This window comes from Cottoperca gobio, chromosome 14, assembly GCF_900634415.1.
Source record: "Cottoperca gobio chromosome 14, fCotGob3.1, whole genome shotgun sequence".
NCBI lineage: Eukaryota > Metazoa > Chordata > Actinopteri > Perciformes > Bovichtidae > Cottoperca > Cottoperca gobio.
In genome coordinates this window covers 14,131,939-14,145,101 of record NC_041368.1, presented here as the reverse complement: position 1 = coordinate 14,145,101, position 13,163 = coordinate 14,131,939, and the positions used below count along the sequence as shown (strand labels likewise).

The 13,163-nt window shown below is 42.5% G+C and overlaps 1 protein-coding gene across 1 annotated transcript; it reads right to left on the bottom strand.

Moving 5' to 3' along the window:
* Window positions 1-614: 614 nt before the first annotated feature.
* Window positions 615-11,499, bottom strand: hunk (hormonally up-regulated Neu-associated kinase). Its single transcript, XM_029448843.1, has 9 exons — window positions 10,898-11,499; window positions 7,726-8,018; window positions 6,982-7,037; window positions 6,390-6,525; window positions 6,150-6,277; window positions 4,565-4,691; window positions 4,247-4,415; window positions 3,839-4,001; window positions 615-2,958 (listed from the first exon to the last, which is right to left on the bottom strand). The coding sequence occupies exons 1-9, from the start codon at window positions 11,132-11,134 to the stop codon at window positions 2,210-2,212; spliced, it is 2,058 nt and encodes a 685-aa protein (XP_029304703.1). The 5' UTR covers window positions 11,135-11,499; the 3' UTR covers window positions 615-2,209.
* Between the last annotated feature and the right edge of the window lie 1,664 nt (window positions 11,500-13,163).

Genomic DNA, 13,163 nt, shown 5'->3' with positions numbered 1-13,163 from the left:
TTTTATCAGCTTAGCCACGACGGTTTATTCGGACAGCCCTGTTTGTGTCGTACTGTGCCTGTGTGTGTTTGTCTCAGAGCTCTGGTGATCCCCCTTTTTTGTCTCGTCAGGCCAGTGTCACCCAAAGAGGTTTATGATGGGGGCCACAGCTGAGTGGATTAGGGTCTACAGTATGTGTGTGTGAATGAGTAAAGAGGGAGGGGTCGTAATATATGTGCGAGTGTGAGTGTATCAGTTCTAAGGATCCTTCAGCTGTTCCAATGGTGCGTTTTTCTTTTTTTACCCACCACAGGTGTTCCGTGGGAAATTTGCATGGTATGTGAGACAAGTGGCACATTGAGGTTGTAAAGCGACATGGTCCATTCCATAGCAGGGAGACCACATTTCATGAAGTACTCTGAGAGTTTAAGGAATAAATTAAACGCTTCAGGCTTTGTGTAAATTATACATAAATTACAAGAATGTTGGATTATGTGAAATTACTTACCTAATTGTAGTGATTTAAGTGTATTAATTCTATATTTTATCATGTTTTATGTGTGCACGGAGCACATGTAAAAGGAAGCCAGACAGTAAGCAGGTGCATTTAAAAGACCAGACAGACACATAATGGATTCAGTATAAATATTTAAAATACTTTATACAGCATAGAAATCTCTTGACACTCAAACAAAACCATCCATTAGAAAATCTTACAAAAGACCACCCCCATCGAGTCTGTATCAATCTCAGTGTCAACCAGAAAAAAAAGGTAAAAAGACGTAATTTCAAATGTTGACAGTACATTTCGACTCGTGAAAAACATTGCATGCAAATGTTTCATTTGAACAGGAAGAGATTCAACAGTATCTTAACAGTGAGAAAGCCTCATGTGCCACTGGAAGCCTTTTTGTCAAATAGTTTTATGGAGCCACTAAGACGTGAAAGTGTCAGTTTCGACAAACATTTTACAATCCCTTCGTACGGAACGACATAAGTGACAGGAACACAGGAGTCGTATTGTTATTTACAAGCACAATTTTCACATCACTCTCAGAGAGCTCTTGGCAAATACTCGTCATTGCAGTTAACACTTAAGACTATTGCACAAACTACAGCATTAAGACAAAAGGAAGTAAATTCTTTTCATGGATGTTACGTGATTCTCCCACCTTCATACTCTCAGCCTTTGGCGAGGTTCATAAGTTTCATAAGGCTTTTGATGCTTTATTTTTTAAATCTTTTTTTTTCTTTTCTTCAAAGCCGACTAAGAACAGGCTGTTAGAAAGTCATAACTAAGACTTTGACAGTTTTCCTGTGGGTCGTACAGATGATGTAACACTAGTATATAAAAAGTTATAGCTGTGAATTATTATCAGTGTTGAGTGATAGTTTATGAAAACGCTATAAAAAGTGAGAGTTCGACTCTTCTTCGGCACCTACTTCTACTTAGGTGTGTTATTCTAAATGGCACTAACGCTCAGACACTGCAACGCCGTGGCAAAATCCACACAAGCATGTCACAATTGACTGACATACATTAACGTATGAATAATGCAGTGAGGTAAAAGATGGTAAAAACACCGTTGTTACTACAGGTTTTGGTTTTTAAGAATAGTGCAGTGAGCTTCTTCGTCTAGTCAGCATTGAGGATACAGTGCCAGCTGGCAAGAAGTCAAGAGAGTCTTAGAGAGTGTTTTCACAGAGACAAAACATTTATACACGTAATTTAGGGTAAGGGTAAGAGTTGGGGTCTGTTAGCTGGTGTGAATCAGTTTGCGGCTCATTTAGTAACCAGTTACAGCAATGTTACATAAGAGAGTAGCTCTTAACTCAGTGTATAATACAGTGTTTTGTGTGTATGTATGTGCACGTGTGTGTATTACATGATGTCCCGTGTCCACTCTGTATCTAGGCCACAGCGAGGTTAAGTCATTGCTCAGGGATCCGTTTCAAATCTCATCTTCTCAGCGTCACCACCTCTTATTACATAATGAGAGCGGTACTGAGAGATACATTATTTTATTTTAACTCACTCAAACCCCCTTTTCTTTTCTTCTTTTCTTCTTCTTCTTTTTAAAAGTGGCTCAGTCGTAAAAAATAAAAATAAAAAGGGAGAAGTTCACAGTTCAAAAGGCCGCTCTGGAAGACCTCCAACCTAAACAAAATGTTGAGAGGGGCCTTGAGTTCAGTCTTTCTTTAATTATTATTAACTTTTTTCGTGCATCTCTCAGCAGAGGGTCTTGAGTGCACCTGAAGCACAGAGGAGAGTCTGCATGGGGTAGGGAGGCGGGGACACCACTTCCTCAACGACCTGTTCTGGCCGGAAGGAGAACGGCTGCAGCTTGACTTTCTTCTTTAGGAGCTGTCCGATTCCCATGGAGGGGAACTTGCTGCGGTGCGTCGGGCTGTCGGGATCGCTGCTGCTGCTGTTAGAAGGAGGACTGAATGCTGAGGTGGGGTTGAGGGCACTGAAGGCGGACTTCGGAGGGCTGAAAGCAGAGCTCCCTGGGGGGCTTCCTATAGTGCTGGGAGGGCTGCCGCTGGTGTCAGAAGAACCGCCCCAATCTGACGAGACGCTCTTCTTGGGCTGCGGGTTGACAATGAGGACAGGAGGACTGGGGATTGTGGCCTTCTTCAAGTAAGAGGAGTCGGGTTGGAAGGCGGAGACGTGGCGGGGCGGGGACAGAGTCCCGTTGGTCAGCTTGTACCAGGGTGATGTGGGGGTGTCTTCGATTTGCTCGGCTTTGGAGAGGGAGCCGAAAGAATGCATGCCAATCGGTGATGGTGCTGGTGGGGCGGGTATGTTGTGTTCTGGGCTCGTGTTGACTTGTGGCAGGGTGGCCAAGCGCCTCCGTTGCTTAGGGGTGTTGGAAAAGAGAGGTTGGATCTCTAGATATTCCATGGAGGAAGAGGCAACAGTGCCGGGTGGTGCCAGAGGTGAATTACGATGGCCACCAGTTATGGCACGCAATATACCTGAGGAGGAAATGAGAAGAATTGTTAAAGTTATGAAATACTGTCAAAGAATTATTTCAAATATTTGTTTTTGCAAAACTCGCTACAGGAACAACTGAATGAAGGGTTGAGGACTGACTTAGTGCCCTGCGTGTCTAGATACTGTATGTCATGTCAGTGAAAAAGTCTCACAGGCGCATTCATCTGACAGCATGTAACAGGCAGGTGTAAAGGTACATCGTGTACAGATTTAGTACAGACCGGACTGACCTGACATGCTGGATCTGTCTATAGTTTTCTCTATACATTACCACTTCAACCAGTCAAATGAGGAGAGAACCTTAGGCCCCAGTTTTTACCCCTGTTCCCTGTTGTAACTTGTAAGCTTTTGTTCAAGGAGTGTCATCTGACAGACTCCGAGCACACACCGCTCTTTGTAAAAATTCCCAGGCCAAAAAAAAAAAAGAAGGTAATAATGCTGCTGTGTTGCTAGATTAAATTCAGTTTAATTCCAAATAATATACTCACTTTTGTACTTAATTTCATCTGACAGGTAAATTCAATCTAAAAAGTGTCAGCCCTGCGATTGACTGGCGACCAGGATGTTTCCTCTCAGATGGAGGGATGGATGGATGGATGGGTGGGAGGGTGGGTGGACGGATGGATGGACAGACAAACAGCGGATGGGTGGATGGATGGAAGGAGGAGTGGATGGACGGACGGACAGATGGATGGGTAACTACATTTGTGTAAAGAAAATACATGCTCAGTCAACCTACCCTGTATGAATATATATAAATAAATGGTACTTTTTAAAACAAATATACTATATTCTATTATCTTTGTTGTTGTTTTTTTTACAAATCTGGTGTTTTTTGCACGGCACCATATGATCCCTCACCTGTTCTGTGTTTCTTCTCCTTGCTGGGCCCCTTGGCAACAGCCAGGTAGACAGGCGTCTGCTTGGGAGGAATGGTGAGCTTGTCGACGTGCTTCCTCCACTGGGTCTGGAAGTATTCGGTTTTCTGCTTTTCTCCTTTCTTTGTTTCTTGGAACTGCATCTCCTAAAAACAGACAGGGCCAAAGCACACATTATATCAGCCCTTTGCATTATGACAAACCTGTTTTTACACAACCAGATTATCACCTGATAGTTACTGCTGTTTTGTAACCCTTTCTCGGCTCAGAAACCAATTTCAAATCGTTTTTTTTAAGGTTAAGTATGTTTTGTATAAGATTTCACATGCTTTTCTTTTACCCTCTGTTATTTAGAATAGCTTAGGACAGGTGTTAGCGAGGATTTCCTTACCCTGTATTTTTTAGAGAGTCTCTTCATTTTCTTGTTGAGGAGGAAGTAGACAGCCAGAGTGTGGCAGGCACGGTTGGTGAGAACGGCGCTCAGCACCTCACTGTGCTTGTAGTTCATCTTCTCCGTCATATGCAGCAACACCGTGTGGTTTATTTCCTCGATGTGGATCCTGGTCACAGAAGGGGAATGCAGAGCGAGAAAGTTAATGCTTTGTGATGCTTTAAAACTGAAGGCAAAAAAAGGATTTCTATGCTAAAAAAAATAGACAACATAGGGTACTGCTGCAAAATACAAACTTTTAAATGTGCGCGAGTTTACCTGTTGAGGTACGGTGCCCCTGTGTTCTTGTTGGCCAGCTGTAGCCAGGAATCAGCCATCACCTGATGGATATTGGGGCGCTTGTTGGGATCTGGCTCAAGAAGCTTCTTCAGAAGACAGATGGCAGCTGAGACACAGAGAGCGGAAAAAAAATATTCATAAAGCTGCCAAAACTGAAACATGTTTTTACATGACATGCTTTGCATCAGAAATGTGTGTTCTTTTTGTTGACAGCTATGAGACTGAAAATTAACATTGCCTCATTTCTCCGCCCCCCCCCCCACCCAGCACATTACTCATGTGTTTTCGAGGACTAGTCAAAGCAGAGTACAAGTTTACAAACTTGACCTTAATCTTCCTCATCCGCTTTCATTCAGTTATAACATAAGACAGATGAGATGACACATCTATGTCCTTCGCTTAATTAATAACTTACATAACTGGGTTAAGCCATCCCTTACTGGTGTTAGCAAGGGACAATGTTGTGACATAATTACAACTGCGGTGAGCGTCCATTCTTCCAGCGAACATTTTCTCATTTTGAATTTATGCAAATATATATTTACAAATATATAATAGGCTACAAGAAATAGTTCTGACAAATACTTTGAGATAATTATCATGATCAATTTATCCCTTTCATGCAGTGCCAGCGTCTTAACAGGACAGGTAAAACCTGTTATTTATTTTTGAACAAACACAATAGAAAATGTTGTTAGTGCAAATGTTTATTCATACTCATAATGTCTCAAAACGTCTTACATGTTGAGTATTTTCTTCCCCTCTGCTTAACTGCTAATGGTCTTGAATTTACAGTATAAAGAAATGTTACTGTTTACATTTCTGTTGGTGTTCTATTTAAGGCATACACTAAATATCTCAAAGGTTAGTATGGTGGCGACTGATAGGATTGTATTTCTGCCGTAGCTGCCAAGTTACAGTTCTTTCATGAGAAATGCTTGTCATCGAACAGTTTCAGTTTGTTTTGTACATCGCTGCACCGATCAAAGGTTACATTTCTCAGTAAACTCACAGAGCCGTTTGCTTACTTTTAGGTAAGCAGGGTGTCTCTTCTCTTAAAAGGATGTAATGGAGAAGTAATAAAGAGCCTTAATGAAGGAGTCTTAATCATTAAGACACATCTGATTTCTTGTATGTATAGTACTCTCTCTCAAGTTATTTTGCCATTTGCTTTTTTTAAACCGACATGACATTGAAAACAAAAAGCTTCAGAAGGCAGACAGAGAGCTTGTTTATCTATTGGGCCTTTTTGATAGCCACACGTAAAGCTAAACAACGAAGGCACCTGACATTCCAGCAACACACAGGAGCTTATTATCTACACATTTCAAGTGACCTTTCCTGCGTGCGTCTCTTGGCAGACACGAGAGCGTCCACATTCTTTCGCTCATACGATTCAAACCAGAACTTATCTTGTTAACACGTCATATATATTTTGACACCAGGCTCATGTCGGTTTTATCCTGAGGGGTTATTGCAGTGACATGTGAGTATCATGATTAATCTTTGCTTCACAATAGAAGAACGCCTTTGTCATGTACGATTTATGACACGCGGTGTTTACCTGTGCAGAGCGAGGGAGGTAGAGGATTCATCTCCTTGTCCACCATCTTCTGGTGCAGGGCTCGCAGACTGAAGGGCTCCACGGTGAACGGCAGATTCCCAGTCAACATCGCATACATGTTCACACCACTGGAAGATTAAAATGCACACTTCAGCTCGGGGTGCACTCGTGAAATAAATGGGTTTAAATAAGTTGATTTGGCAACAACATTTTGAAAAACAAAAAGGAGAATGCACTCACATGGACCAGACATCCACCTTCGGCCCGTACTTCTTCCTGGCGAGAAGCTCTGGGGCGGCGTAGGCCGGACTTCCACACTGGGTGCTAAATGGGTCTGAGTATCCCAAGATGCCTGCGCAGTTACTGAGGCCAAAATCTGAGGGACAGAAGAGGTGGGGTGAGTGTTGTTTCTGGGTTTATTACTGTCCTTTCAGCTCACTCGGTAAACAAGTCGCCCCGTCACAGTGTTACACACACAAACGGAAGCAGATTAGCACTACGGTGAGAACTTGTAAGGGTTTTAACAGGATATTTAATTGCTCTTAGCTCCTCGCCACATGTTAGATGCTGACACACTACATGTCACACTGAGAAAAATATTTTAATTACTCGTAAAGTAACTGACATCAAAAGTCTTCTTTTAGTTTTAGCGACTTGAATATTATTTTTGTTCTTTGCTGTGGGAAATGTACTTGTAAATTAATGTATGTCATTTCTGCACGATTTATTCACAGGAAATTAAAAAGAAGCAGCAGGGAAGAGAGGAAAAGAAACAGAAAGAGAGAGTTTTGAGGTGAGTTAGAGACTGTAAATGTAAGAGGTCTTGAGTTACCTATCAGCTTTATGTTGTCCTGCTCGTCCAACAAGAGGTTTTCTATCTTCAGATCCCTGTAAGACAAAGAGTGTCCGTGTTTACATCAGACTACTTATCTAAGCCACAAATCATCATACAATGCACAAGCAGCAGGAGAGGTCAACCCCACCCCACCCTCCGCCCCTCCCAATGTGGGTCACGCTGGCTGATTCTCAGGGTCTATTGTGTGCCACCAGATCCCTGCTCTGTCTTATAAATCCTGTTATACAGTTATCTACATGGGCCATCTCACCATGATAGAAATTTAGTTCCCAGGCTCTGAGAGACCAATAATTGAATTTTCCTGGGGAGAGCTTTGTGAAATTTATATATGCAATTTGATTCAGAGGTTTTCTTCCCCTAAATTAAATAAAACATTTTATCACAAGATGTAATAATATCTGTAGGAGAAATGCATTGGAGTGACTAATATCTGTGCACAGTGCTTCGAAATTCTGCTTTTTATTTTATTTTATTTTAATTATTATTATTATTATTTTTTAATCGTATTTATTTTGTAAGAAATTCTTAGAAGCCCTCTTTGGAACTTCTTAAAGCATGGCAAATATGGTTATTTGTGGATTAAGTAATGTGCACAATACGGATTTACGCACACTTTGAGAAGGAGGATCATGTCTGACTCAAGAGCCCATAAATGGCACAAAGAGGAAGAGGTATTTAAGTTCCGCCCTAACATTGAAGAGCAATGCGTGTGTTTTTTACCTGTGCACTACACCCGCCCTGTGCAGGTGCTCAACAGCCAGCACCAACTGCCGGATATATTTCTGAGTCTCCCGTTCATCCAGGCGCTTCTTGTCGTAGATGCGGTTCATGAGGTTCCCGCCGGGACACAGCTCCATCACCAGGTAGTAGCTGTTGTCCGTCTCCAGGATGTCCAGCAGCTGTGTGATGTTGGGGTGGCGGATCATCTGCTGGATGTGGCCCTCCCTCCGCAGGTTCTTGGTCACATAAGAGTCCTTCTTGGCCTTTCGCTTGTCAATCACCTTCACCGCCACCTGGAGAAAATTGAGACAGGAGAAAGAAAGATTAGAGGTGTGGAACTAATTGTAGAAAAAGCACTGACTTTCCAGCTGAAGTTTGGCTCTTGCACCATATGATATTGTGAATAATACCCATGGAGAATGCAGCACTAGTGCATTGCTGTGTCTTGGAGACACAGAGGGTTCTAGTGTAACAGGTGATAAGCTTCTCAGTCTCCATTCCGGGGTATATAACTCGACACTGACCTCTCCCTCACAGCTGCTCCCAATGTGGGGCTACCCAGGCGCTATACGGTCCTGAGGTGGCAGAAAGGGGAGGTATGTGTGTGTGTGTGTGTGTGTGTGTGTGTGTTGGAGGGGTTACTGAACCATCATAAACTAGGGGAAAAAGCAAATGTTATCTGTTAAGAAGGTGCCAAGGCCAAATGGACAGTTGATATTCCCCCATTTGCCACAGAGTTTAGTTGCAGCTAAACACACACACACACACACACACACACACACACACACACACACATGTAGAAAGGAGACTGAGGGAAGGTAAAGTAGGGCTCATTTTTTGACGCAGATTCAACAGATTGGGGGAAATCAGATTTCCCGGCAGATGCATTAAGGCGTTTTCTTGAATTACTCATCCCAGCATCTTCTTTATGTGTTTCACTGTCCTTGTTGTCTCATTGGAGAAGAAACCTGCAGTCCTCTCATAAAACCACCAAACATGTCCTTTATGACAAACACTTCCCCCTATAGCTAATTACATTCAATAACGTACCCATACTTTATTTCATCCTTTGCCCGTGTCTCCTTGTATCTCGTCTAGACTGAGTTCAAGAGCATGGCTACCATACCCAGCAAATCATCTCAAGGAGAGCCCACAGACATGGAAAGGCATGACCGGCGAAACTAATCACCATATCCATTAATGAAATGGTGAGGGCCAAAGTGGTTGTGTGTGCGTCCTCTCTTTCTTCTGTCCTTCAGCTTGTCTCTCTTTTTTTTTTTTACATTCGTCCTTTCATCTCTGATAATTGATTCACCTCTGAAAACCTTTTTACAGCTGCTAATTAAACCTGGCTGTATCTGTGTGTGTGTGTGTGTGTGTGTGTGTGTGTGTGTGTGTGTGTGTGTGTGTGTGTGTGTGTGTGTGTGTGTGTGTGTGTGTGTGTGTGTGTGCGTGCGTGTGTGTATGTGTGTGGAGCTGTCACAATACATTAATAGATGGCCCATGTTTACGCCAAGCAGTGTGGATAAGAGAAGGGTGTAGGGTGTGTATGGGGGGGGGGGGGGGGGATGGGGCACTGTATTTACAGTAGGTTAGTCTATATGTGGAGAGGGGGGGAGGTTGGGGATATAGAGGGGGAAGGGTGTGCCCAGCCAGGGGGCTTCTGGGGGATTCAGTTGTTTATCAGGCGCCCCTCAGACAGAAAATGGGGGAGGTGGGGGTGATATGGAGGGGAAAGTGGGTTACAGACATCAAAAACACATGCGTATGACCTCCACAGCCCTCTGACCATGACAACACCATCCTTCCCCTCTCCTTACTTTCACAAACAGTCTCTCATCCCTGCATCCTCATTGGCTTTCTAGGGATGCTAAAAAAAGGATCCTCTACTGTATTTCCTTTCCCCTGTACTACCCTTTTGCTTGAATAAACCCACTGCCCTCCTCTACCTCCCAGCGCCTGTTGGACCTGAAGGAGAGAGAGAGTGTGAAGAGAGAGAGAGAGCATGTGCTCTGCTTGGTTGTGTGATTGCCAGCGTTTGCATCATCCTCAACAAAGAGAGTGAGGGCAGAGCAGAGGAGCGCTTTCTCTTCTCACAGCAAAACGGAAAGGGGGGGGAGGCCACAGGACAAGGTAATAATTAAATATGCTAAATAGGAATTTCAGTGACACATATTATGTTGTACACATGCACAAACAGACATGGGTCTACATGTAGGGACACGTAAGGAAAAGTGGGTGCTTGTTTTCCAATATGCAAATGCCCTGGTTGCCTCTCAAAACAGCCTGGAGAGACAAAGGCAACCAGTGGCCAATGGTGGTCCATATCAAAGCCCTGCGCTGGCGGAATCATAATGAGGCTGAAGCCCATAAATCAACGACATGATTTCATATGCAAGTAGCAGCTCTGCTCTCTCATAGGTCGGCCAATTTTCCTCTATGTCCCTATCAGAGCCCTGAGTGCCCACAGCGGTGAGATCACCACCACCAGCAGACAAAGAGGTTCAGAAAGAGCCACAGAGCACACAACTAGTTCTCCAACCACATGTTGGGGAAAAAAACAGATAGACAGCTTTCTCTGTCTCTCACACACACAAAAAGTAAATATTGTCACTGGAGCTTGGCTAGAAAACGAGCCCTGCTGTGCATATGGCTGAGTTCAACAGCTGGTGGTGCAGCATGAGCTCATTAACAAAGCCTTCCATTTCCAAACAGGGCTGGTCACTTTCTCCAAGAAGTCTATAACTGATTAGGTAGACACATTTCAAAAATAATGTATGGCTAAACTGTCAATATAAACAGGTGTTTTGGTTGACATGCAGGCATGAGTCAATGGACAGCTGACACTATCCACTGCAATGGAAATTGAAACTAAAAGGCGACCCATGCTGCATGTCACTCGGGATCTTACATGTTCAAAACATAGGTTATTATAGTCAGAACAAACTCAGATAATCTTCTAAAAGAAAAAAGAAAAGTTTAAATATTTGCTCAAAAGTTGTAGTTTTTAAGTACAAGATATCAGGAGGACTAATTTAACTTTAATTCTGATGGTATGTGATAGGATCCCAAGATGCAAATATAATAAATAGAAATAATTAAAGGCAAGGAATACACAATATATTACACACAATTTAACTAAACCAGGTTGCATTTCCACCCGCAGTCTTACCTTTTCACCAGTCAACGCATGGAGACCTTCTCTAACTTTGGCGAACGATCCTTCTCCCAGTTTCCTCCCGATCAGATAGTTCCCGACCCGTTTGGTGTGGTAAAAGTTCTTTAGGATGTCCGCCGCAGGACTGCATAGAGAGGACGGGATGCTGTCATTCCCGGCACTATTTAGGGATTTACCCTCATAGAACCCGTGGCTGTTGTCTACTACCATGTCGCTGTCTGCAACTGGCATCACAGCTCCCTTGTCAGATGTACCCTTTTAACAAGGGACAAAATTACGCAGCCCGTTTGTCTCCCACCTTTAGGGCGGGTATTAAATGCTTAACGTCCGATAAAGTGCGTTAACCGGAGCTTGCGCCACCTGTTCGGCCAAAGCATCCAGTGAGCGCACTCAGCAGATTCCGAGACACGTCTTGATTAGTGTATCAGTTTAGATTGAAATGACACACAAAACATGTCAGACGCAATCATGGAAAGTTATTAACAGACGTAACCTGTCTTAATACCTGTGAGGCTTTAGAAAAAAAAATGTAGCTCAGAGGTAGAGTCCCTGCACCATACATGAACGCCTCTTGAATAGTCTGAGTGCAGGCAGCGTGTTTTTCAGTTTGAACTGACTTTACCGGTCATATGGGTGGGCGTTTCTTAGAGTGAGGGTGAAAAAAACACACGCAGCCACTCGTACTGTGGTGGTAATGTTCAATCCAATCAGCGCAGGCGGGCGGAGCACATGTGAGAACAAGGGGGATAACTCTACCCGGTACCGCTGCTCCGCCGTTCCCGCATGTTGTGCTCAAATTGTACACAGCTATGAACAAAGATATGTGTAAGCGGAAGAAAGAGACAGCAACACAGTCAATAAAAAAATGTATATATATATATTTTTTTGTTATTCCTGCAACATGATATCTGGTTTTTACGTCGTAATTGTATTGTCAGGTTTATTTGGGTAGAATTGCGCGTAAAGGATCTAAATGTTCACACCATGTGCTGTGCACCACGCAGCCCTTCGCATCCTGAATTACATTATTATAAAGGTGTACATATAGAGTCAATAAATGATCATAAATAAATGTTGACCATGAATGATAATAAATGGTGTCTGTGCAAAATCGTCAATTTTCTATAAGACGCGCCATCATTTAGCTATTGACATTTTTCATTGTGTGATCTGATTGTTGCCGAACTTGGAGTTTTGCCAACATTAGAAAGTTGCAGTCCCGTACACCAGCTGCAGACAAAGAAGCCTATTCCTCCTGCTCATAGAGCTGTTCACTGGCCTAATTAACATGGTGGTTATCACTCAGAGGAGAACACCTGCAGAGAGGGGCAACAGTTTTAAATCTATTTTTCTTCCTGTATTTGGCTTCAGCTCAGGTTAATCTGACCTAATATGAGTAGCCTATATTAGATATAAAATAACATACACACCTGACAATATAATGAAATGCAATAGAATAGCCCTGCAATAACTACTGCTTCCCATTGGTAGTAACCAATGGGAAGCATTTGTTGTTATTTGCATATTGAGGTGTTGCTTCAACTATGTGGTGTATTATTAGGCTGTAGTTTGTGGTGTTATTGCATCAGGTTTAATATACAGGTGTGCTCTGTTTTGTTCACTCCTTATATGGATTCTTAGAGGGAGTGGGACGGGATACAGTTTGACTTGCCTGCTAGACCATGCTTTCTAGACAACGAAACCAGACACCCAGACATGGAAACAAAAGTATAAGTATACCACCATCTATTGGAATCACGTTGTACTACAATAACATACAGTCAGTGAGACATGAGTGAGCCTGCAGTTCTTGCCAAACTTTTTCCTTCTTCATTTTCAATCATTCTATAGTTTATTTATGACTTAAAACAAGTAGTCGGTTAATTTAACAGTAGCCTTAAATAAAGAGACTTGGAACCAAAAGGTGATCTGTTCAGGGTAGGTGTAACAGAGTTGTTTAATGATTTGAAAATAATAATTCTCTATTTAAACTACTTTTAGACGTATTGTATTGGAAATGTTGTTATCATTTAAATATTTACAACTGAAAAGCATCACACCACTATAAAAGTGATAATTTCACTAATACTCCTTAACTTTGTCCGACTTGGAATACTCTAAAGGTAGATGTTGAACTTTGCTCAGTTTTCATCCCAGAAACATCAGATGATGATGACAAGAATATTACATATTGCCACATTTTAATTGTGTAGCAAAGTAAACATTTAAATCTTCAACATGCTCATGGTTTAATCTGGGG